Below are 27178 nucleotides of genomic sequence, written 5' to 3'. Positions count from 1 at the left end.
TTTACAAATATTTCCGTTTTCAGGCAGTTGGTTTTTCAACAAAAACAATAATAATTTCCCATGTAAAGCAGATGCTTTTTATGAAAAATGCTGTTTAGCTGAAAACCCAGTTCTCCAGTGAAAAACAGTTTCAATAAAACAAATTTGAACAGCCCTCTAAATTACGTATTTTCTGACCACAAATACTAGATCCCCATGCACATGCTTGTCAGTTAGTGAAATGCCTTTAAGATTAAAAGCACTGCATATATAATAGTACTTTGTACATTTATATAGGTGTGGAAAGATTCAATTTTTATCCGTACAGTTAACAAACATCATTTCACTGTACACGCACAAACCAATGACAAAATATTTCCATCAATGATCACCGAAATTTACAGACAGGCAAAGTAAGAAATTATGCTTGAGAACATATCAGAGTCTAATTTAAGGCTATTTACTTTGTCTAGTTTGACATGTGATGTTGACAATTTATATTGTAATGGTTATAAATCTTTAACTTTTTGAATCGCAACATCCGTCATTAAATAATTGTCTGACTCTTTCCCCACCTTAGTTCCTGCAACTATGAAAATTTAAAAATAGAAAAAATGCTTAAAAATAAACATTGATATTTCTATTGAAATTACAGTATAACATCAGAGGTAGGAACTGACTGGTCAACCACACACCTTATTTGGAAGTGGCAAAGACAAAAAAAGCAAATACAGGACAGTACTGTCTTAAACATAAACTACTAAAAAAATAAAGGGAAAGCAGCATTTTTCTTCTGCATAGGAAAGTTTCAGAGCTGTATTTAGTCAATGTTCAGTTGTAAACTTTTGAAAGAACAACAATAATGTTTTGTTCGGAGTTATGAACAACCTCCATTCCCAAGGTTCTACTGAATAAAAGAATAAAAATCTAATTCTGTCAAGCCTATATTTACAGCAGCTTTAATCCAAGGATCTCAGAGCATGTTACAAGCTTTAATTAAGTTGGACTGACACACCTGGGGAATAAGAATTATCCCATTTTATGGTAAGAGAAACTGAGGCCTGAGAGAGCAGTAAGAACAGGCTCAGGCTGTTAAAGTCAACACATGTTTTGGCATTGACTTGAATAGGAGCAGTATCTGGCCCAGAGGGACTGGCTCAGCTTCAAACAGGAAATCTGTGATGGAGCTGGCATTAGAACTGAATTATTGTTACTCCCAGAACCGAGACTTAACCAAGAGACCATCCATTCTCCTTTAATATGGTCTGACCAACAAAACCATAAAACCCACTACAACAAAGCATGAGGCTTAACAAGCTGGCAAAGTGTTACTTCCCTGGTTGAAATTTCTCTTAAGACCTTTTTACTAACTGTGGCCCTCATGAAAGAATACTCTGTTCTGTACTTACCAGCCCTTATCCTTCCCTCAAGTTGCTGCTTGTCTCTGTACCACTCCTTTTAGCCCCTACTGCTATCTTATCAATCCTCTCTTTATAAGCCTGTAGCCTGGAAAATTAAAAGAGAGGTTTTTCTAGCCTCCAAAAGAAAATATATTTAACAAACAGCAGACATCATTTTCAATTAAGCTAAAAGTACTAGAATATTTCAGCATGTGAAACTCCCTTATATCTATTTCTGTGGGGGAAAATGCAGCATTAGCAAATTATAATAGAATGCATTGTTCACTAACTGCAGTGAACTACTACTAAGGCAAAGGTTATCTGTAAGCATTGAAATAAAGAAATCCCTTACAGAATGCCTCATTTGGACTCTGCCATTAAGTAGCCCAGTGGTTTTCAAACTTTTTGTATTGGTGACTCCTTCTACTCAGTAAGCCTCTGTGTGTGACACCTCCCCCCTTATAAACTAAAAATGGGGAGAGGGTAATTTAATTTAATAGGGGTTTGGGGCTATCAGCCCCACACAGCTGACAGCTCGCGACCCCACTGTAACCATCTTGCAATCCTCTGAGGGGTCACGACCTCCAGTTTGAGAATCTCTGTAGCCCTATGAAAAAAGGGAAATTGGGAAGGGATGCAAATAAGTTAAAAACAAATCTTATAATATTATATTAGTCAAGCTGGATGGCTTCTTACAATTAAGACAAATTTTAACTGGATCTTGGTCCCACTTTGAGATAAATCAGTAGTAACTCCACTAATGTCAATTATGTTACACCAATGTAAAACTGGCATTCATGAGAGGATAATCAGGCCAATTATGTTAGAATTGGACTCCATTCTCATTCCATTTACATACATTTTAAGCCAGTAAGCAACTCTCACTGACTTCAGTGGAGTTACTTGGATTTACATCGGTTCAGTGGATATCAAAATCTGGGCCTGGCCCCAAACCCTGTGGGATTGGAAAGACAAGATGGAATGGATCTGCTGGCTCAGCAATAAAAAATGAATCCGTCTTTTAATCAGCAGTTTTATCCCTCAAGGTTATAGTTCTGAACTTTCAGTGTCCACTGATTACAACAAGAGAAAAACTCACCAAAGGGTTCTACTGAAAAACAAACAGGGTTCCCTCCTACTCTCTAGGTATACAACCTAGTCCTAGACAGTAACAACTGAGTGTGGTGCTCTCCCTTCTTAAAGGCTTCCTTCTCTTACTATGTGACTGTCATTATAGTTTTTTCCTATAAACTTCTGCGAACATTCTTGAGCATTCAGTCCCCAACCTTGCCTTGTAACTCAGCACTTGTACTTGTTATGATCTCAAAGCACGAAGTTTGTTATCTGTCAAACAGAAAGTTAACATGGACTCTGGACCCTGCTACAGGTTCATTGACACAAATGGAAGAACAAAGCTAACAAAAATTTAGATAAGACCCTGATTCAGCAAGGTATTTGGACAACTTGTGCTTAAAGTCAGGAGCATGCAAAGTACATGGCTAAAGCAGAGCCTTAGTAAAAGACGGTTACTCACCTTTGTAACTGTTGTGCTTCGAGATGTGTTGCTCATACCCATTCCAGTTAGGTGTGTGCACGCCACGTGTACGTTCATCGGAAAACTTTTACCCTAGCAACACTCTGCGGGTTGGCTGGGTGCCCCCTGGAGTGGCGCCGCTATGGCACCAGATATATACCCCAGCCGACCCGGCCACCCCTCAGTTCCTTCTTGCCGGGTACTCCAACAGTGGGGAAGGAGGGTGGGTTTGGAATGGATATGAGCAACACATCTCCAAGAACAACAGTTACAAAGGTGAGTAACCATCTTTTCTTCTTCGAGTGATTGCTCATATCCATTCCAGTTAGGTGATTCCCAAGCCTTACCTAGGCAGTGGGGTCGGAGTGAGATGTGGCAGAGTGCAAAACTGCTGAGCCAAAGGCTGCATCATCTCTAGACTGTTGGACCAGAGCATAGTGCGAAGCAAAGGTGTGGACCGAGGACCAGGTAGCTGTGCGACATATCTCCTAGATTGATACATGGGCCAGGAAGGCGGCTGATGAAGCCTGAGCTCTGGTAGAATGTGCAGTGAGATGGCCCGAGGGAACATGAGCCAGGTCATAGCATGTGCGTATGCACGACATCACCCAAGAGGAGATCCTCTGGGCGGAGACAGGAAGGACTTTCATCCGGTCAGCCACTGCAACGAAGAGTTGGGGGGATTTCCGGAAGGGTTTCGTCCGATCGATATAAAAGGCAAGCGCCCTACGGACATCTAAAGAGTGTAACTGCTGTTCCCGTCAAGATGAGTGAGGCTTCAGGAAGAAGACCAGAAGGAAGATGTCCTAATTGGTATGGAAGGCCAATACCACCTTAGGGAGGAACGCCGGATGTGGTCGCAACTGTACCTTGTCCTTGTGAAAGACAGTATACGGTGGGTCCTCCGTGAGCGCTCAAAGTTCGGAGACCCGTCTGGCCGATGTAATGGCTACTAGAAAAACTGTCTTCCAGGACAGGTATAGCAGCGAGCAAGTTGCCAACGGCTCGAATGGTGGAAGCATAAGCCTGTTTAGGACTAGGCTGAGGTCCCAGGTAGGGGCAGAGCGGCGTACGTGGGGGGTAGAGGCGCTCTAGGCCTTAAGAAATCTGGTAATTAAAGGGTGGGAAAACATGGAGTGGCCACTTTCTCCTGGATGGAATGTGGAGATGGCTGCCAAGTGCACCCTCAAAGAAGATATCGCCAGGCCCTGCTGCTTAAGGGACCAGAGGTAGTCCAAGATAGCGAGGATCGAAACTTGAGAGGGAGCAGTATTCTGTGTTTCATGCCAGCAGGAGAAACGTTTCCACTTGGCCAGATATGTTCACCGAGTGGAAGGTTTTCTGCTACTCAGGAGTATATGTTAACTCTGACCTGTTTAGCCACGCAGAAGTCATGCCGTGAGGTGAAGGGCCTGCAGGTCCGGGTGGCGAAGATTGCCGTGGTCCTGTGTTATGAGGTCTGGGTGGAAAGGCAGGGTAATTGGGTTGTCTATGGACAGATTGAGCAGTGTAGTGTACCAGCGCTGTCTGGGACACGCTGGCGCGATCATGATTAGGTGCGCTCTGTCCCTGCGGAGTTTTATCAGGACCTTGTGAACCAGTGGGAACGGAGGGAAGGCATAGAACAGCCGGTGCTTCCATGACATGAGGAATGCGTCCGCGATCGATCCCGGTGAAATACCCTGGATGGAGCAGAACGCTTGGCATTTCCTGTTTGTGCGAGAGGCGAACAGGTCTATGTGGGGAAAGCCCCACTTCTGGAAGATGGAATGAATAACGTCTGGTCTTATTGACCATTCGTGGCAGATGAAGGATCTGCTCAGCTGATCTGCTAGACTGTTCTGAATCCCTGGGAGAAAGGACTCTACCAGGTCTATCGAGTGGGCTATGCAGAAGTCCCAGAGTCGGATAGCCTCCTGACAGAGGGGGGAAGATCGAGTCCCTCCCTGTTTGTTGATATAATACATGGTCGTTGTGTTGTCTGTAAAAACTGAGACACAACGGCTGTGTAGATGCTGCTGGAATGTCTGGCACGCCAGGTGGACTGCTCTCAGCTCTCGGACATTTATGTGCAGCGTCAGCTCCTGTGATGACCAAAGGCCCTGGGTACAAAGGTGTCCGAGGTGAGCCCCCCATCCGAGAGATGACGCGTCCGTCGTCAGAGACAGTGAAGGTTGTGGTGGATGGAACAGTAACCCTGCACATACCAGGGAGGGGGTTAGCCACCAGTCGAGGGAGCGTAGGTTGCTCAGGGGAATGGTGACTATTGTGTTTATTGGGTCTCTGCCCGGACGGTAGACCGAATTCAGCCACGTTTGGAGGGGTCGGAGGTGGAGCCTAGCATATTTGGTCACATAAGTACAGGTTGCCATGTGACCAAGGAGACCAAGACAGGAGCAAGCCGAGGTTGTCGGGAAGTTCTACAGACCTCGAATGATCGTTGCCATTGCCTGGAATCGTGGCCTGGGTAGGCAGGCCTTGGCTAGATTGGAGTGCAGGGTAGCTCCTATGAAGTCTAGCCTTTGTGTGGGGACCAGTGTGGATTTTTCCATATTGAGCATCAGGCCTAAGCGTGTGAATAGGTCCCTGATGATGTCTATATGCTGTCTGACCTGTGCCTCGGAGGTCCCTCTGATGAGCCAGTTGTCCAGATACGGGAATACGTGTATCTGATGGCAGTGGAGGTGTGCGGCGACTATGGCCATACACTTTGTAAACACCCTTGGGGCCGTGGAGAGGCCAAAGGGGAGGACCGTGAATTGGAAGTCCTGGTGGTTGGCTACAAAGCGAAGGTACCTCCTGTGTGGAGGAAAAATGGCGATGTGAAAGTACGCGTCCTTCATATCGAGGGCAGCATACCAGTCTCCAGGATCCAAGGATGGGATAAAGGTCCCCAAGGAGATCATGCGGGACTTCAACTTTATCATGAACTTGTTGAGGCCTCGCAGGTCAAGGATGGGCCTGAGGCCTCCTTTTGACTTGGGGATCAGAAAGTAACAGGAGTAAAACCCTTTGCCCCTTTTGTCTTGTGGTACCTCCTCTATTGCTCTTATGGCGAGGAGCATCTGCACCTCTTGTAGGAGGAATTGCTTGTGAGAAAGGTCCCTGAAGAGGGACTGGGTTGGAGGGTGGGAAGGCAGGGATGAAACAAATTGGAGGTGGTATCCTTGTTTCACTGTGCATAGGACCCAGAGGTCTGAGGTCAATTGGGACCATGCCGGGAGGAAGTAGGAGAGAAGGTTGGAGAAGGGAGGAAAAGGATCCTGTCTTGAAACTGGTACGCTGTCCTCGGTCATACCTTCAAAAGGCAGACTTAAGCCCCGCTGGTGGTTTTGAGGGGCCGTGGTTCTGGCCCCCTTGGGGTCCGGACTGGTGTCTACGGCCACCCCGCCCGCGCCGTCTGCTAAAGTCTTGCCTGTGTCTGGGCACAAAGTACGGGCAGTGAGTCTGGGGATGGAAAGGTCTGTGTTGGGTCACAGGTGTATGCATGCCCAAAGAGCGCATGATGACCCTGTTGTCTTTCAAGCTTTGTAGCCTGGGGTCAGTCTTCTCCGAGAACAGACCCTTACCATTAAAGGGTAAGTCCTGGATGGTATATTGCAACTCAGGCGGGAGGTTGGAAACCTGTAGCCATGAGATGCATCTCATGGTGATACCGGAGGCCAGAGTTCTGGCTGCTGAGTCGGTCGCATCTAGAGAAGCCTGGAGGGAGGTTCTGGCCACCTTTTTCCCTTCCTCTAGGAATGCAGCGAATTCCTGGCGAGAGTCCGGGGGGAGTAGTTCTGTAAATCTACCCACTTCCGCCCAGGTGTTGTAGCTATAACGGCTCAGTAGAGCCTGCTGATTTGCCACCCAGAGCTGTAGGGCGCCTGCCGAATACACCTTGCGGCCGAGTAGATCCATTCGCCTAGCCTCCTTTGACTTTGGGGCTGGCGCCTGTTGGCCATGGCGCTCCCTCTCGTTGACTGATTGGACAACTAGCGAGGAGGGAGGAGGGTGGACATATAGATACTCGTACCCCCGAGAGAGTACCATTTATTTGCGCTCGACCCCTTTTGCCGTAGGAGGGAGGGAGGCTGGGGACTGCCATAAGGTGTCTGTATTGGCCTGGATGGTCCTGATAAAAGGCAAAGCCACCCTAGTGGGGGTATCTGCCGACAGGATGCTCACTACAGGGTCGTCGACCTCCAGGACCTCCTCCACCTGGAGGTTCATGTTGAGCGCTATTCTCCTGAGGAGGTTCTGATGGGCTCTTAGGTCTGTTGGAGGCAGCCTCGAGGAGGAAGTCCCTGCCACTGCCTCGTCTGGAGAGGAAGAAGATGAAATGCCGGGGACGAGCGGGTTCTGTATGGCCTCTTGCTCATGCACCAGTTCCTGCTCCAGCGGCACCGAGGAACCCCGTGGGTGGACTAGTGGCTCCTCCATCTCGAGTGGAGGAGGATGGCTAACTGTGGCCTCTGGTGCTCGGTGCTCTGATGAAGCGGAGCGGGCCGGAACTAGCGGAGCACCTTGGGCCTGGTGGTACACCCAGGGTGTCCAAAAGGACCACTGGTGAGGTCCTGGGTCCTGATGCCGGGCTTCTTGGAACACTCCAGTGGGCACATCGGAATAGCGGTCTTGGCCATAGTAGCTTCCATGTGGGAGGACACCGACGTACGTCTGGATGGCCATGGAGGAGCGGAGAAGCCTTTTGCAGATGTTCCAACAGACCTGGTTCCCCTACGAATCGGGGACCGGTGCCAGGACACATATCAGTACAGGGATCGAGAGCGGGACCTGCAACCAGATCGGTGCCGGGAGGTCGACCGAGATCTCGAATCCCGGCATCGTGACTGGCTTCGGGAGGCACGGTGCCTGGAGTGGTGCCAGGAACTGGAGTGGTGCCGAGAGCCGGAGCGGTGCTGTGGGTAATGAGTCAGTGAACGGGAGTCCAACCAGTGCCGCGAGTCTGACCGGTGCCGTGTAATAGAATGGTGCCGGGACTGCGAGCGGCGTCAAGAGCGGGAGCACCGTCTGGACCTGGAGCATCTGCGGGACTGTGAACGTGAGTGGTACCGGTCTGCTGCTCCAACAGAGGGTGGTCTAATCAAGGTCGTCCTGCCTATGGAGTGGATTACCCTCACTGGCGGTGCCAGGGGTAGAGGCAGCGCCGAGTCTGTCAAGGCAATCAGGTCCCGTGCCGCTAAGAACGCCTCCGGCGTGGATGGCATGGTGAGCTCTACCGCGGCACGCGCCGGGGAACTAACAGGCGCCGGACTCGACGGCCCTTGTAGGACTGGAATCAATGGTGCCGATTTAGTCGGTGCCGCAGCGGGTATCGGCGCCGGGCGATCCGACCTAGGCGTACTCTCTGGCTGTGGTGCGGGTGGTGCCGGAGCAGCAGGAGTCTTGGCCTTCCTCGACCTCGGGGAGAGGGAGCGTCATGGAGCCGACTTCAGCACCGGCAACGACCGGTGCTGTGAGTCTTTGGGTGTACCGGTACGGTCCGGTGCTGTGGAGGCACTTCTGCTCACCGACTGACCAGCGCTCGGTGCCGAAGGTGGAGGGGTGAGAGCCGCCTCCATGAGGAGCTGTTTAAGCCTGATGTCCCGCTCCTTTTTTGTTCGTGGCTTGAAAGCCTTGCAAATTGGGCACTTAGCTGTCAAGTGCGATTTCCCGAGGCACTTCAAACAGGAGTCGTGCAGATCTCCTGTTGGCATCGGCTTGCGGCAGGCCGAGCACGGTTTGAAACCTGGTGAGCCGGGCATGGGCTCCGGTACTGGGTGTGGGGAAGGGGCTACTCCCCGAACCCCGCTAACTATTACTAAACTAAACTAACTATTTAAGGAAAAAACATATAACTATATATATATATAAAGAATTATAACTATATACACGATAATAAGCTAGAAACTACGAGTAGCTAGGGGAATGGAGGTCAGCTAAGCCGCACTCCACTGTTCCAACGACTGACACGGGCGGTAAGAAGGAACTGTGGGGTGGCCGGGTCGGCTGGGGTATATATCCGGTGCCATAGTGGGGCCACTGCAGGGGGCGCCCAGCCGACCCGCCGGGTGTTGCTAGGGTAAAAGTTTTCCAACGAACATGCATGCGGCACGCACACACCCAACTGGAATGGATATGAGCAATCACTCGAAGAAGAACTATCTATACATGTAATGTGTCCCAAAAGGTCCCATCAAATACTTCTGAACTCTGAACATTGGACAGTTAGGGACCACATTTGACTATTCTTGTTTGTAATTGGCTTTACAGAATGAATCTGCCAGCTGTCCATGCCTTTGTTAAATAAAAAGCCTTTTGTGTGAGCTTAGAATGGCTTTTCTGTAGCTAAAAGTCTGCATATAAGATTCCTGTGGAGCATTGTCAATTCTTCATCTTACAGCCTAATGTCATTGCCTAACACACACAGTTCTATAAGGGTTCCTATTATTTCAAAACTTGTGAACAGGCTGCCGTGGTAAAGCTAACAGGGGACCCTTGTGAGATTCTGCCTACAATTAGATTAGTTTTTTCACTTTTATACAGTAATTCTCTCAAAGCCAGATGAAGGCCACTCTAGAGCCTGGTGAAATTGGTCTGGTCACGTAGGTTTACACAAACCTCCAAGCAGTTTTGAGTCACCCTGATTTACCGCAGTTCAAGTTTTATTTTCATTCTTCATCACTCCCCACTACCCTATCAGCCATGCACGTCACACCCACCCTTGAACTTTATTCAATACAGTTTGCAAGAATATACAAAGGCCAAATGAACACACTAGCAGGAGACTACTACAAAAGGATCCCTCAAACAGACCTTAAATATGGAGCAGCTACCACTACCCATAATATGCTACTAAAGCAAATTTCTCTCTCAATTCAAGTTTCTTTCCCTATTTAATAAATCATACAGAATATCATGACTTCCCCAGTCCCTACTATCACTGGAACAACTGAAATAAGCTGTAATGACCCAAGTTTTCAAACAAATATCCTTTATTTGCTTACCTGTGGGTTCTTTGCCTTTATCTTGGATCTTCTCAGAATAAGTCAGTGATTCTTTTGAGATGTTCTGTTTATCTGTCAGTGTTCTAAGACAGAAGACACAGTTATAAAAAAGTTATCTATAGGGTACCTTTAAAAATCAGCTAGTAAATACTACATATTACAAAATGGAGAGATTATATGGCTCCTGGGAATGGAGAGCCTTTTCACTTCTTGGTCACTGGTTCTAATATGACCATATTAGTGACTGAAAGCATTTCCTATCTGATGGCTGATATTCTCATTTCACATGGTGTAGATTATGAAATCTCAGTCCAAATCTACTGAATAAAGTTAATATCACCAAATACATCATCACACTGGGCACTAATTGACCTGTTGTTGGCAGTCACGGACATGAATTGTATGAGTATAAATTTTGAGTATGTTGGCGATACAGTATGTGGAGGATTTCACTGCTGATATCCGTACTATACCTGTTAAAGGGATTAGAAACAAGGGGAAGAGACTCTTAGTTCCAAGTTCTATTAATCTAGCACCTGTTACGAACAATAAAAAAACACTTTGTCAAAGCAACAGAATCTTTATCACAAGGATGAAATTCACCCCTCCACAGAAGTTTGTTGCAAGGTTGCAAACAACGTATACTCGCCTTTGCACACATGTAAAACACAATGGCCACCAGAACAAAAACCAGCTGGCTACTTCAAGTATTTAGGGTTTATTTGAGCCTTTAACACTCTGCTCCAGGAGGCACTGTGACTGACTCAGGCCTGGTCTACACTACACGTTTAAACTGATTTTAGCAGCATTAAACCGATTTAATGCTGTACCCGTCCACACAACGAGGCCCTTTATATTGATATAAAGGGCTCTTTAAATCGGTTTCTGTACTCCTCCCCAACGAGAGGAGTAGCGCTAAAATCGGTAATACCATATCGGATTAGGGTTAGTGTGGACGCAAATTGACGGTATTGGCCTCCGGGCGGTATCCCACAGTGGACCATTGTGACCGCTCTGGACAGCAATCTCAACTCAGATTCACTGGCCAGGTAGACAGGAAAAGCCCCGCGAACTTTTGAATTTCATTTCCTGTTTGCCCAGCGTGGAGCTCTGATCAGCACAAGTGACCACGCAGAGCTCATCAGCACAGGTAACAATGCAGTCTCCTGAGAATCGAAAAAGAGTTTCAGCATGGACCACACGGGAGGTACTGGATCTGATCGCTATATGGGGAGAGGATTCTGTGCTAACAGAACTACGTTCCAAAAGACGAAATGAAAAAATATTTGAAAAAATTTCCAAGGCTATGATGGAGAAAGGCCACACCAGGGACTCAGTGCAGTGCAGAGTGAAAGTTAAGGAGCTCAGACAAGCCTACCAGAAAAGCAAAGAAGCAAACGGAAGGTCCGGGGCAGGGCCGAAAACATGCCGCTTCTAAGCTGAGCTGCATGCAATTCTAGGGGTGTCCGCCACCACTACCCCACCCCTGTCCCTGAATTCTGAGGTGGGGGTGGTAATCTCAGCCGTGCCTGAGGATTCTGTGGACGGGGAAGATGAGGAGGAGGAAGAGGAGGACGAGCTTGCAGAGAGCACGCCGCACTCCGTTAGCCCCAACAACCAAGAGCTTTTTCTCACCCAGACGGAATTACCCTCCCAGCCCTCCCAAGACACTAGCCCAGACAATGAAGCTATGGAAGCGACCTCTGGTGGGTGCACCTTTGTAAATATAAAACATGGTTTAAAAGCAAGCGTTTTTAAATGATTGATTTGCCCTGAGGACTTGGGATGCATTCGCGGCCAGTACAGTTATTGGAAAAGTTTGTTAACATGTCTGGGAATGGAGTGGAAATCTTCCAGGGACATCTCCATGAAGCGCTCCTGGAGGTACTCCAAAAGCCTTTGCAGAAGGTTTCTGGGCAAGGCAGCCTTATTCCGTCCACCACGGTAGGACACATTACCACACCATGCATGTAGCAAGTAATTGGGTATCATTGCATGACAAAGCATAGCTGTGTATGGTTCCGGTGATTGCTGGCATTCAAGAAACATCCATTCTTTATCTCGCTGTGTTATCCTCAGGAGAGTGATATTGTTCATGGTAACCTGGTTGAAATTCAGGAATTTAAGTAAGGGGACAGAGATGGCCATTCCTACTGTGCTGTTTGCCTGTTGCTTAAAAGAAATCCTTCCTTGCACGTAGCCAAGCCGGGGGAGGGGAATAGCGCTGAGCTTTTCTGCTTTTGGCTATCATGGGGGCGGGGAGGGGGGTAATTAGCAGTGATCTTCCATGATACCAGCCATGCAGTGGGAGGAGGGGTAAAGCGATCATCCCACAGAATTGGAGGGGGGGTGGCTTCTGCTGCTGCATGTTAACAGGAAAGAAGCATCACTGAACGGGATTTGCTTGGTATTTGGGAAAGGAGTGCACTGTGTATATGAAGGCTGCAGAAGCCGAAACACAATGGCTTACCATGGCCACATGCAAGCTGAATTCTGATGCCCGGGCCTGCGTCTGTGAGATCTGTAACACCAGAGCCGCAGGCACTCAATATTAAGATGCAAAATGCAACCTTGTAGTGAAATCACATGTGCTATGTAAGGTGAATAGTGTTGTTCACTGTGAAAGAGTATAACCATTGTTCTGTAAAATGTATCTTTTTAAATACTTCTCTCCCTTTTTTCCCTCCCTCATGCAGCTGCACATTTTTCAAGTGTCTCTACTCCATCCCGAAGGCTATCTCAGATAAGGCAGAGGAAAAAGAAGATGCGAGATGAAATGTTCTCGGAAATCATGGAAGTGTCCCGCAATGAAAAAGCTCATCTGAATGAGTGGAAGGACTTGGTATCAAATTACAGGAAAGATGCCAGTGAACATGAGGACAGGAGGGACGCTCGAGATGAGAGGTGGCGCCAGGAACATGAGGTGTAGGCAGGAAGATATGCGGTGGCGGGATGCAACACTCGGGCTCCTGCGTGATCAAACTGATATCCTCCGACGTCTGGTGGAGCTTCAGGAAGAGCAGCGGGGTCACAGAGTGCTGCTGCAGCCCCTGTGTAACCACCCTCACCACGTTCCATATCTTCCTCACCCAGACGTGTAAGAACTCGTGGGGGAAGGCTTAGTGCACCTGCCCACTCCACCCCTGTGGATAGCCCAACCAAAAGGCTGTCATTACATTGGAATGTTTTTAGTAGCCTTTTCCTTCCCTCCTAATCTCCTCCCAAACCACACCCGGGATACCTTGTCATTTCTCTCTCTCTTTTTATAATGACTTTTTAAGAAAGAATACATGATTTTTAAATGATAGTGACTTTATTTCCTTAAGCAAGCTGTAATCGAAGCGGGAGGGTGGGTTGCTTACAGGGAATGAGTCAATCAAGGGCCGGGGGTTCATCAAGGGGAAACAAACACAACAGTTACACCGTACCCTGGCCCGTGATGAAACTCATTTTCAAAGCTTCTCTGATGTGCACGGCTTCCTGGTGTGCTCTTCTAATCGCCCTGGTGTCTGGCTGTGCGTAATCAGTGACCAGCTGATTTGCCTCAGCCTCCCACCCTGCCATAAAGGTCTCCCCCTTACTCTCACACAGACTGTGGAGCACACAGCAAGCAGCAATAAAAAAGGGGACATTGGTTTGGCTGAGGTCTGAGCGAGTCAGTAATGTGCGCCAGCAAGCCTGTAAACGGCCAAATGCACATTCTACCACCATTCTGCACTTGCTCAGCCTGTAGTTGAACAGCTCCTGACTACTGTCCAGGCTGCCTGTGTATGGCTTCATGAGCCATGGCATCAAGGGGTAGGCTGGGTCCCCCAGGATAACTACAGGCATTTCAACATCCCCAACTGTTATTTTCTGGTCTGGGAAGTAATTCCCTTGCTGCAGCTGTTTAAACAGACTAGTGTTCCTGAAGACGTGAGCGTCATGAACCCTTCCTGGCCATCCCACGTGGATGTTGGTGAAACGTCCCTTGTGATCCACCAGTGCTTGCAGCACCATGGAAAAGTACCCCTTGCGGTTTATGTACTGCGTGCCCTGGTGCTCCAGTGCCAAGATAGGGATATGGGTTCCATCTATCGCCCCCCCACAGTTAGGGAATCCCATTGCAGCAAAGCCATCCACTATGACCTGCACATTTCCCAGAGTCACAACCTTTCATAGCAGCAGCTTAATGATTGCTTTGGCTACTTGCATCACAGCAGCCCCACAGTAGATTTTCCCACTCCAAATTGATTCCCGACTGACCGGTAGCTGTCTGGCGTTGCAAGCTTCCAGAGGGCTATTGCCACTCGCTTCTCAACTGTGAGGGCTGCTCTCATCTTGGTATTATGGCATTTCAGGGCAGGGGAAAGCAAGTCACAAAGTTCCATGAAAGTGCCCTTACGCACGCGAAAGTTTTGCAGCCACAGTGAATCGTCCCACACCTGCAAAACTATGCAGTCCCACCAGTCTGTGCTTGTTTCCCTGGCCGAAAATCAGCGTTCAATAGCTAGAACCTGCCCCATTACCAGCAGGATCTCCAAAGCGAAGGGGCCCGCGGTTTGACAGAATTCTGTGTCCATGTCCTCATCACTCTTGTCGCCGCGCTGCCATAGCCACCTCCTTCTCCTCGTCTGGCTTTGCAGGTCCCGGTTCAGCATAGATTGCATGAGAATGCCCGAGGTGTTTACAATGTCCATGATTGCGGTATTGATCTGAACAGGGTCCATGCTTGCTGTGCTATGGCATCTGCCCAGTTCACCCAGGAAAAAAGGCACGAAACAGTTGTCTGCTGCTTTCAGGGAGGGAGGGGTGAGGCTGTACCCAGAACCACCCACGGCAATGATTTTTGCCCCATCAGGCACTGGTATCTCAACCCAGAATTCCAAGGGGCGGGGGAGACTGCAGGAACTATGGGATAGCAATGGGATACCTACCCACAGTGCAACGCTCCAGAAATAGACACTAGCCTTGGACCATGGATGCACACCGCTGAATTAATGTGCCTAGTGTGGTCGCATGCACTCAACTTTATACAATCTGTTTTACAAAACTGGTTTATGTAAAATTGGAATAATCTCGTAGTGTAGACGTACTCTGCACAATGAGATGATCCTCCATTGCCTCACACTTGTGTAGTCCATGATGCTTGTGCCAGGTGGATGCACAATGCTATAGAACCAGAATTCTCCCTTCATTACCCCAGTGATAGCATTGTAAATGAGTGGAGGCTTTGAATTTGGGAGCTTTTTATGCCCACATTGCACAGGTGTAAATGATGGCACAAGCTGCAAGGCACTGGAGAATCAAGCTCATTGCATCACACTTGGAGAAGTTGCAGGATCTGCTCTCCTATCTGCCTAGCCTGATCTGCTGGCTGGCATAGTTGGTATAGTGCAATACTTTGTAAAAACTGATGTCAGCAACAATGCTCATATTTATACTTAAAAAAAAACAACAGACAATCCAAATTGGGAGCAAAAAGCTTTGGTGTCCAGTGATTCATGAACATCACTAAAATGGTTTCAGAAACATTAGAATAATGCCAGTAAGTATTACTTTTCTCCTAATGCCAGATATTCCAAGCAGCAGTGCAGGATTCCCATCTCTTTCTCATCACATAGAAAGAGCTTATGTAGTAGCTAAACCTCAGCAGCCTGCAGGGTCTCCATGAGCAAAACTCTGAATGGTCAATGAGTGGAGCCTTTCTCAAATGCAGCCTGTCATGGTATAATTCCCCACTCTGAACCTTAGCGTCCAAAAGATGGGGTACCAGCATGAATTCCTCTAAGCTCAATTACTACCTTAGTACTTGTAGCGCTGCCACCAACCAGGAATTCCAGTTCCTGGTACACTCTGGTCCCCACAAAACCTTGCCCGAGGACCCCCAAGACCCAGTCCCCCTGGATCTTAACACAAGGAAAGTAAACCCTTTCCCTCACCGTTGCCTCTCCAAGGCTTCCCCTCCCTGGGTTACCCTGGAAGATCACTGTGATTCAAACTCCTTGAATCTTAACACAGAGAGGAAAATTCATCTTCCCTTCTCCTTCTCTCTCCCTCTCCCAGACTCTCCCTGAGAGAGAAAGTAATCCTAACACAGAGAGAAATTAACCTTTCTCTCCCCCTTCCCTCCTTTCTCCCTACCAATTCCCTGGTGCATCCAGACCCGGTACCCTGGGGTCTCACCAGAACAAAAAAAACAATCTGCTTCTTAAACAAGAAAAGCTTTTAATTAAAGAAAGAAAAAACAGTGAAAATTATCTTTGTAAATTTAAGATGGAATATGTTACAGGGTCTTTCAGCTATAGATACTGGGAATACCCTCCCAGCCTAAGTATATAAGTACAAAGTAAAATCCTTTTCAGCAAAATACAAATTTGAACTCCTTCCAGCCATATACACATTTGCAAATAAAGAAAACAAACATAAGCCTAACTCGCTTTATCTACCTAGTACTCACTATTTTGAACTGATAAGAGCCTGTATCGGAGAGATTGGAGAGAAACCTGGTTGCATGTCTGGTCCCTCTGAGCCCCCAGAGTGAACAACAACCAAAAACTAACAGCACACACACAAACTTCCCTCCCTCAAGATTTGAAAGTATCCTGTCCCCTGATTGGTCCTCTGGTCAGGTGACAGCCAGGCTCACAGATCTTATTAACTCTTTACAGGCAAAAGAGATATGAAGTATTTCTGTTCTATTAACTCTTACTTATCTGTTTATGACACAGCCACCAGCAGTTTTTCACAGTAACAGATTCCTGGGCGGTGATTTGCAGGGGCAAAGCAGAGGCAGGGCCGGCTCCAGGTTTTCTGCTGCCCCAAGCGGCAAAAATAAAATAAAATAAAATAAAATAACCCCGCAGCAGTGTGATTGTGTCGCTCCACTCTTTGGCAACCATTCAGCGGCGGGTTCTTCGCTCTGAGAGGGACTGAGGGACCCACCACCGAATTGCCGCTGAAGACCCAGATGTACCACCCCAATAGCAGTGGAAGGGCCACCCCTTGGTATTGGCTGCCCCTAGTACCTGCTTCTTTAGCAGTGGCTCCTCCTCCAAGGCCACCAGCAGGGGTTGGGCCCTGCCCCCCTCTGGAGCCACAAACACCGAAGGAGCAGGGAACTGGTGTGAATTCTTCATCTTCCTGGGGACAGTGGAGCTCAGGCTTCAGGTTTCAGCTCTGTGGTGGTACGCTCCAGCTGCCAAGCCCCAGCCACATGGTGGCAGGTGCCACCATTCTGGCCCTGGGCTCACCCCTCCCAGCATCGCTTCTGGCCCCATTGCCTCTTTCAGCCATGGGACCCCATCCCCAGCCATGGGACCCCATGATCCGATCGTGGCTTCAGACTCCAGCAGGGCCGCCCAGAGACAGGGGGGCAAGTGGAGCAATTTGCCCTAGGCCCGGGCCCCACAGGGGCCCCGCTAGCCCTGGCCCGGCAGTGGTCCGGTTCTTCAGCGGCATTTTGGCAGTAGGGGGCCCTCCAGTGCTGCCGAAGATGCAGAGCGACTGAAGGGCCCACTGCCACTGAAATGCCACTGAAGACCCGGACCGCCGCCAGGTAAGTACAAGTGCCACAGCTCCCCAGCTTTGCCCCAGGCCCCCTCAATCCTCTGGGCGGCCCTGGACTCCAGACCCCAACCACAAGTCCCAACCATCGGCTCACCACCCCACCCCATCGCTCCTAGCCCCTTCTGCCTCTTCCAGCCCCTCATTGATTCTCCTATGACCCTGATGCCTCCCTACCCACCTCCCCAGCTCCCCCCAGGGCTTAATTTGTCCCCAAGCTTGATGGGGCTCAGTAAGTCTGCTCAAGAAAATTGATATTTGTATGTTTGTTAATATCTCTCTTCACAGCAGACTTAGTAGGTAGCTGAGAGGCTGTGAAAAGTGATATTAAAAAACATACATATATCACTTTTCACAGCAGCAGACTTACCAGCTAGCAAGTTAAAAAAAGCAACCAAAAAAGCTAAAGAAACAAGAACAACACGAAAGACAAGAATGTGGCAAAGCACCTTATTTGTGTTTCTATTCGTTTTAGGTCCAGTGAAGACTAAAGACAACTGTATATTATTTTTATTATTGAGTCTGCAAAAAAATACCCTGCATAAATAAATTATAATGATTTGGACATGTATATGTATGTATATTTGTTTTTCCTAAAGTTAATTAAGAATTTTAAGAAAAATTGTCAGAGCTGCCACCAGCAAGAGTTGGTGGCTCCACTTTGAGGCTACCAAAAAATCTGTTGTGAGAACCCCTGCTTTAGAAGTGACTGACTGCACAATGCAATACATTACAGAAAATTTTTTAATAGCTTTGTGGTATTTCCGATTTTATTAATATTTCAAATTCTAAACTGAACCATGTTACTAAGAATCTCTTAACCCTACTCCATTCTCACTCTCTGGACAGATCCACTAGGGGAGCACTGAAGGAAACACAGGCTAGTTTTTTAGAGGAGTAGCAAAAACCCATTCCTCTGTATTCACACACCCACATCCACGAGCCCTGAAAGCAGTATGCACTGTACAGGCTTAGCTCCTCCTTCCACCACTGCAGAAGCACTGGAAGTGCTTTCCACCCCACATGACATTATAATTTTGTTTTAAAAGTCAAACAAACAAAAACAAAACAAAAAAGCCCACCAACAATTCATGAGTGAATTTCAGGTACCCTTGTCATGTAACACCGAGCCAGTGTTCAGTCCTACTGTTCACTGCCTATCTCAGTGACTAATATCGTTTATGTTGATAATCATACTTCATAGTACAATGAACAACCATATGATAAATAGTAATAATGATTTCCAAGATTATCATTCACAATGAGTTAGCATTTAAATACTTCAACCAGGGTGGTCCTCACTGTACAAACATATAAGTGAAAGCTCCTATCTTGGAGTTTATCATATAAAAGACAAGCTATAACACGTGGATGAGACAAAGAAGCGGACCAAGTTGTGAGAGACAGGTTAAGAAATATCATAGGCCATGGCTACACTAGAGAGTTGCAGCGCTGGTGAGGGGGTTACAGCGCTGCAACTTAGAATGTGGCCACACTTGCAAAGCACGGCCAGCGCTGCAACTCCCTGGTTGCAGCGCTGGCTGTACACCCGGTCGTGCCACGGGTGTAGCTATTCCAGCGCTGGTGATCCAGCGCTGGTCAGCAAGTGTGGACCCCACCAGCGCTTTTATTGACGTCCGGGGTATAAGGAGGTATCCCAGAATTCCTGTCCACAACAAAGCGGAAGAAAGGGGGAGCTCGGAGTTCAGCCAAACTGCTTATTTAAAAAAACAAACACAGCTCCTGTTTGCTGAGCGAGCGGAGGCAGGCAGGGGAATTACTTTGGAATGTTCACAGCTGTTTGCTTGAAGAGAGAAACAGCACGCTCACACGGCAGAGGGGGAGGGGGAAGTCCATGTTGAGCAGATGCTTATCTGGTCTGAGGCTATTTAGGAGTGCATAATTTGCATTTAGTGAATGAGAGAGGGGTGGGGAAAGGGGTCAGAACTTTTAAAATGATTGAAGGGTAGGCACTGTGTGTCTTCCAGTCCTTAGAACTTGCAAGGCAGGGAGCTGAGAACAGTGTCAGCTCCAAAAATCCATTCTCTCTGTCTCCCCCACGCTCCCTGTCACATTCCACCCCACCCCCCTCTTTTGAAAAGCACAGTTGCAGCCACTTGAATGCTGGGATAGCTGCCCACAATGCACCATTCCCAACAGCGCTGCAAATGTGGCCACACTGCAGCGCTGGTAGCTGTCAGTGTGGCCACACTGCAGCGCTGGCCCTACACAGCTGTACGAACACAGCTGTAACTACCAGCGCTGCAGAACTGTAAGTGTAGCCATGGCCATAGAATCTGTGTCCAATTCTTTGCCTGTCAGTAGCAGTGATCACAGCTCACTTCCTCCTTAGCCATTTGCAGTTTTCTATACATACACAGCAGAGGTGAGTTTTAAGGAGAGACTTTGTGAATAAGGAAGTGGCTTTATTAATTGTTTATTGACTGGGAGCTTTTTTCCTACTCTTAAAGAGCAACATGTGAGAAAGTATGAAAGGACTTGTCTGAGAAGCATGGGTATCATCAGCTGCACAAGGTGGGAGATGCTATGATAAGGTCAGATATGTATGGTGGGACTAGAGTGTGGAAGGCTTTGAAAGTAGAGATTACAGATTATATTCGATGCAGTGGAAGAGGGGGAGTCCATGGAGGGACTTAAAGAAAGAGGGGAGGAGGTTACATCTATAGTTGGATGAAGAAAGGTACTTCCATTTTGTGGATGATTTGAATATTTAGAGATTTGGTTTTATCCTGGTAAAGGCGAAAAACCAAAAGTTTCAAAAATTTTTCCAAAAAGAAATGGAACCCCTGCTCTGCAGTCTGCATGGTGGGCTGCTTCAAAGTCTAAGACCCTAGAAGCCCAAGTTGACGAGGTGCTGGGCTGGCAGGAAACCAGGCAGGTTTTGCATCAGAACCATGTCTGGGTTGTGTGGGAACTCTGTCAAAATAGAACTGTCTTCACAAAATATTTTTGTTTCAATGAACCAGCAAATCCCAACAAAAAATATTTTGTCAGAATTTTTCCAGCCAACTCTAGTTACATAAACAGAGTGATGGACCAGGAAGATGACTGTAGCAATTTAAACATATGTATTTAAAAACTAAGAATAAGAAATAAACTATTTTTAAAATATGTATATTACTATAATTTCAAAACATCTAAAATATATTGCTGATACAGTTCTTTTGTTCTCACATTTTAACAAAATATTTTAAGTTTTAAAATGTTGCTCAATAAAATTTCTTTTATATTTAAATATATTTTGAATATTAAGATCTTTTAAACCATATTTATTTTACATCAAGAAACAAAATTTAAACAAACGAAAACTAAGTCTTAGTAAAAAGGTAATTGAATGTTACAAATGTTCCTCATTATTGCATAAACCAATACCAAAAAACATTCAGAAAACACAGATCTGAATAGCAGGATGTCAGAAATACCAGGCTAAAAGGAAATTAGATTAAGAATCAAGAATCAGGTGTTCATTAGAAATAGAAGAGAGATTGTAATGTATTGCCTTGGTCTGTACATCTTGTAGTTTACTCCAGACCTCCAAACCAAATGTGAAAAATGATCCTCTTTGTAAATTACCTTCTCAGTATATTTATTCCTTTCGGCTGCAATGTATTCAAAATGATATTTCGAACATTCACAATTCCAGCAAGTAGAAGTCTTTTCCGGAACCTAAGATTAATGTCAAAGCAATAGATATTAGAATGTCAATAGCTTTTGGGGGGCTGGAACCACAGATGCTAGGTAGCACTGCAGATTTCATCTATAGAATTTGGATACCCAAATCATTGTCTCATCTGTGGACCCCTAAGTAATTAAACACCTACCTTGTTCCAAGAGCTTTGGGATGTAGTTGCTAAACAATGACTTTCTGCTTAACTTTGTGTCAAAATAGTATTTTGTACCTATTCAATGCCTCATTTCAACTTCTGTTTCAATTCTATTTAAGATTCATAACAACCATCATTCTCAGGGATCTTAAGTGTGGGAAGCCCTTTTTTGGGGCAGGTCACTTTTTGCTCCTGCCTGTTTAATACAAGACACTGTCCAGATTTACAGTATTTTCTCTAGATGATTCTTATTATACTAGAAATGTCAATCAACAACTATTGTCCAGATCCTTGGACCTACTCCTCCATTACCTCAGCATGCAAACCTGCCTTGTCTTTGTGATGAGCTACATGCATCTAAAGGACAGAGTGGTGCTAAGTTAAGTAGCTCAATGACTTAACCCAGTTGCTCTCCCTTTTTGGTAAGTCCTAATTTGAGTGTTTTTCTATTCTGAAAAATGCAGTTGTAAAAATGGCATTTTCCTATTCAAAAACATCTGGTGTGTTTTCAATGTCATAGTTACTGACTTTAGAATAGAGACATGGTTACTGCTGTTACTTCTTTTAACCATACCTAACATTATTAAGGGCTTGTCTTCACTATAGAGTTAACTCAAGTGTTGCTCCTTACTCAAGTCCTGTCCACAAACAAAAAAGCTTCATCTGCATGTGCTGGCATTTCTACCTTGAGCTGGCAGGTCCATAGTAGGGTTTAGGCTAAAGATTGAGTAGCACTTGTCGGTTGTTAACACAACCACTGTGTTGCTTAAGTGTTACTGCAGCATGGCTGCTCTCACCTGACCTAGCTCAAAAAAAATAAGAGATAACTTGAGTTAACTCTTCAGTAAAGACAACCCTTCTTTCTTGTGCCTAAACCACAGAATAATTAACAACGTTCTAATTAGTTAGTTACACTTGTGCAAACCCTGTGCAAACTCAGGGAGGACAATGGATTGCACAAGTGTAACTGATAGCTCAAACAGTCCTTTAAAACCTTTTGTACTGATGATGATATGCAAGAAGGAAAGTATGCAGCATGAGTTTGGAGGGCTAGCAATTTTCAAAAAGGTGATTTAAAAAAAAATCTCATAAATTGAGCACATTTGGTGGACTCAGTTGCAATATGTAAAACCTTGCAATACTGTTTTTAGAGTCACTTCAGACTAGAACAGCACTTTAATGAGTCTGATGAAGTTCCAAATCATTCCATCAGTCCTACTGTATGATCATGTTGGTTGGCTGAATTATATGCATCAGAAGGTCAGGATTAGTTTCTACTACTATAATACCAGTACTAAGGGTCTGATTACAAGCCCATTGAAGTCACTAATGAAGTGAAGACTCCCACTGATTTAAAAGGGCTTTGGTTCAGGCCCTTGGTTCCCATAGATTCTGGATTTCTTTCCTATCCTGTGTTTTTGATTTCTAAGTAATTCTCTTTTCTCCCAATCAAAATAAAACAGATCTCTAAAGCAGTCAGGTCATATGTTTTCTTCTAACGTTCCCCTTATAGAAAAGTTCTATAGTGTATAGGGATCAAAACCAAAACATATCTATGCACATAAATCTAAGACACTAATCACAGATAGATTTTGACACATTCATTTAGATATGAGGTTTTATAGAGATTCCATCTTTTAAAAAAAATGCATAGCAGAATGTCCTAGAGAATTTTTTTGAGTTTTAATTTGAGCAAACACATTATAAATAATTGTACATTTCTAAGTTCAACCTGCTTTCTGATTTTGACTTATTATTGTGTACTGCAGTTCCCAATATCTGTGCATAATAAGCACAAGATAAAAAGTACTGAACTGGTGAGGCAGCATAGAGGAACCCAATACTGAATTAAAAAGAGCATTGCTGCTGCGTGCCAGTTATTGCAAGACCTCAAAAAGGAGTGGGTTGCTAAGCACCTTGGTTTGCATGTTGAGTATTGCACTTTAGCCTCGTAGCCCGCCACCATTCCTGTTCTCTTCCCATATCCTCCTGTTTATATAACTTTGCAAGAGCTATACCAGTTTATACCAGCTGAAGATTTGGCCCTATACATCTAATGTTACAAATTAAACAACCATGACATGCAACTTTCTATCAACTGTCAAGAATATATGTGTGTTTACAGGTGCTAAATACCTAATTGTATTAAACGTTATGTTAATGTAAAACTGACAGTGTCATAGTTACCTAAAGCTTCATGATATTTAATTGTAACTCCTTATATATATACCCCAACACAATACTGGTCACTATTGGTCAAATTCACCACCCTTCACACAAAGACCAAGTAAATAGATTTTGTATGAGAACTCTGCAGGAGTTTGAGGCTTTAATCTACCCCTCCAAAACCATTAGTATTCTGAGCCATACATTGATCAAGTGGTCCTTATCTTGTGTCATAGACAATGCTAGCCTCTACACCAGCTGATCTGGACCCAGCATGAAGTGCCTCACATCCCCAGCATTTAGGTGATATAGAGACTTCCCTCCCCAGCATAGCTTCTCCACTCACACCTCCCGATGTCTGCATACTGCCCACAGTTCAGAAGGCATTGATCCTGTTTTACTTAGCTGTACTAAGTTGACATATTACATACATATGTTATTGGAGAAGGAGATATTATAAGGTCTCATTTCAATAGTCCCCACTGTGTATGAAACAAGCAGAGTTGAGGCTACATGGTCAACCATAACATTTGCATTTCCTAACTGCTGAGCTCTAACTAGAGTAACTTTATCCTTGCACTAGTGTGGGGATTTTTTTGTTGTTTGTTTTGTATTAAATTACATTACCCTGAAGATGGGTTAAGATGGAACGTGCGAGCTTCTAGTGTGAGGTCTCTCAGTCTCCCAGTTCACAAATTTCTTCTATCACTCACATGTTTCTTCTAGAAGTGATTCCGTTTGCTCCTCCTGGGGGACAGTTGCTTTTCCACTCAGAAAGATTTGCTTGTGTTTTGGTCACATCAGGTTCCACAGTGCAGCAGCTCTTTCATTTACTCAGCAGCACTTGCTGCTAGCTCATTTACTGTCTCACCTTACAATCTGCTTTCCTAAAGGCAGTAAGCTTTTGACTACTGATTGCTATATACTGTTAATAGCAAGTGTACCTCCTCTGCACTAATCACTCCACTCCCTTATCGTACCTGAGTTATTGTGCAATGTCTAGTTGTTTGTCTTTAGTAATTTAGGATTGGATCCTGCAAACTTCTACTTATGCAAATAGTTTCGTCATATGTGCATTCCTGTTGCCTTCAGTGGGGCTCCCTGCATGAGTGAGCATGTGCGTATAACTTGCATAGTAATGAATGAAACTAAATTAGAAAATATGCCATTTTTATCCACTACAGAACTTTTTGATCAAACATGGCTTTCCTATCCCACTGCTTTCTTCTCTTGAGGACAATTTGAAATATTAAGTCTCTCAAATTGTTCAGAAACCAAAATGATTTAAGAGACCAATAATAGAATACATGAAAAAGATTCTCCCATGAACCCAATTTCCCTGGACAATGTGTCCTAATACAGCAAAAGATCAATTGTTAAGAAAATATCATTTGACATCAGCTAAGCTCCTAATACATATGTTCCCCAACATTTATTGTCTATGTCCATTCCACTATTCACAGATTCACAGAATCTATTCCAATAGATTCAGGTAGAATATCTGGGGCCAAACCTGCAAGGTCTGTAGTGCCTCCCACCAGATAAGTGTAACCCTTCTGCCCCTCTGAGTTGGCAGCAACAAGGGCCGGGTTCAGTATCCAGGGGTTCCGTTTCAGTAACACAATGCATAACCGGCTCGAGCCCCCACCCAGTGACCTGGGACACTCACATACCACACCCCCCTGGGCGCCTCTAGGAGGCAATACTTCCCCTCTCGCAAGCACGGAGTCTGAGTGTAGCAAAATCTTTTTAATAAAGGAAGGAATTAATGCGGCATCCCATTGGAGAAACACCACAAACAGGGTTATAACACAAACCATAAACAAAAACCCACCTCCAAGTACGTTTGGCACTGTCCTTTTTCCCCTTAGGGTTTTAAGTCCAATCACCCCAAAGTCCAACAACCCAAAAGTCTCTGGTCAATGCCACCCCAGAGTTTGAGAGTTTATCTGTAGAGGTCCCTCCCCCCAGCCTGGATAGAAAGGGGCACCTTCCGTGGTCCGGGGCCAACTGCCCTGCCTCTCCGTGGGTTCTGCTTCCGCCTTCTCCACGAACTGCTCCGCTTTACCAGCCGCTCCACGCTGCTCCTCCAGCCGTCCTCAGAAACTGCTCCGCTCCACCAGCTGCTCTGCTCCATGAGCTGCTCCAGTTCTCTCTGCAAACTGCTGGGCTCCGCTCGCTCTGTGGGCCGCTCCACCCGTCCCACAGCTACTCTGCTCTGTCAGCCGCTCTGCTGCCACCAGCTGTCCCGTGATCCGCTCCAGCCGTCCCCACAAACTGCTCCACTCCGCCAGCAGCTCTGTTCCACAGTATAGCTTTGGGCTCCCCACTAGTTAGCACCGTACTCAGTGCTCTCAGCTCAGTGATTTTAGCTTTTTAGTGATTTTCAGCTCTTAGTGATTCCAGCTCATAGTAGGGGAGCCCCAGTGCTAGTGCACCATTAGCCCAAAGTGATTTCAGCTCAGTAACCTGTATTTAAATTCTTAAGGGAATAAAAAAATCAACTCTGACATTCCACAGTGGAGAGAGGAGGGGGTGCAACTGGTGCTTCTGGTTCCACAAGGAGACTGCACCACCAGGCACAAATACCTGTCCCCAGCCTCTCTCAATTCTCTGGGTTTTGGAACCCATGTCTAGCCAGTACCACCCAGCTGAGGGTGAGCAATTTGTCACCAAGCAGTCCCACAGCTTGGGAGTCTGGGATAGGGTAGGTGTGCCTATGCAAATACACTCTCTGAAATTCTTTCCACCAGATGTCAGTGTAGAGCTTATCCTGACTCTGCTTACATAAGGATGAGCAAATAATTGATTTTTTGGTTCGGTGGTTGAACAGAAAAATGTAAAAGAATAAATATTTTAGTTAGTTTCAAACCTAAACTGGATTTAAAAAAAAATTTTGTAGAAACAAAAAAAAATAAAAATAAAAATACTAATTTGGGTCAAACAAAATATTCTAAATATTGATTTGAATCAATATTGTCAAACAAGTTCATTTAGAAAAATTTTGGAAACAACCTTTTGACATTTCTGAAATTTTTCTTCCCAGTTTTTTTCAGCCAAAAATATTTGCCAAATTTTACCCAAAATGCAGATAAGTTTCAATTCCTCCCAAAATGCATTAGTTCTAACTAGAGTACTGTTGTGGCAGAACAAGGAACAGCCTTAGTTCCCTTTTCTTCAGAGTCCCCAGTAACTCCGCAACAGCTCTCTTGCCTCAATACTTCCCCTCTTTGGGAATAGTTTATTATTAAAAGTCCTACACATAGTCCATAGTCTCACAAAACTGAGTGATTGGGCAATAAAATGGCAAATGAAATTTAATGTGGATAAATGTAAAGTAATGCACATTGGAAAAAATAACCCCAATTATACATACAATATGACAGGGGGCTAATTCAGCTACAACGAGTCAGGAAAAAAATCTTGGCGTCATCGTAGATAGTTCTCTGAAGATGTCCACGCAGTGCGCAGAGGCAGTCAAAAAAGCAAACAGGATGTTAGGAATCATTAAAAAGGGGATAGAGAATAAGACTGAGAATATATTATTGCCCTTATATAAATCCATGGTATACCCACATCTCGAATACTGTGTACAGATGTGGTCTCCTCACCTCAAAAAAGATATTCTAGCACTAGAAAAGGTTCAGAAAAGGGCAACTAAAATGATTAGGGGTTTGGAGAGGGTCCCAAACAAGGAAAAATTCAAGAGGCTAGGCCTCT

General features: G+C 45.6%; 1 protein-coding gene across 5 annotated transcripts in view; it reads right to left on the bottom strand.

Moving 5' to 3' along the window:
* ACSBG1 (acyl-CoA synthetase bubblegum family member 1) overlaps nt 1-27178 on the bottom strand; it is a 122386-nt gene that overhangs the window by 52538 nt on the left and 42670 nt on the right. For 2 of the 5 annotated variants that reach the window (XM_050966991.1, XM_050966992.1), the window contains exons 1-3: nt 24172-24396; nt 21042-21134; nt 9903-9985 (exon numbers count right to left, since the gene is read on the bottom strand). In XM_050966991.1, the coding sequence (XP_050822948.1) occupies nt 9903-9985; nt 21042-21134; nt 24172-24173 (178 nt within the window). In that variant the 5' untranslated portion in view covers nt 24174-24396. Of the gene's footprint in view, nt 1-9902; nt 9986-21041; nt 21135-24171; nt 24397-27178 lie in introns of those variants that run through there. The other 3 variants (XM_050966994.1, XM_050966993.1, XM_050966995.1) reach the window with 2 other exon arrangements.

Source organism: Gopherus flavomarginatus, chromosome 9 (assembly GCF_025201925.1).
Source record: "Gopherus flavomarginatus isolate rGopFla2 chromosome 9, rGopFla2.mat.asm, whole genome shotgun sequence".
Taxonomy (NCBI): Eukaryota; Metazoa; Chordata; order Testudines; family Testudinidae; genus Gopherus; species Gopherus flavomarginatus.
This window is presented reverse-complemented; position numbering and strand designations above follow the sequence as displayed.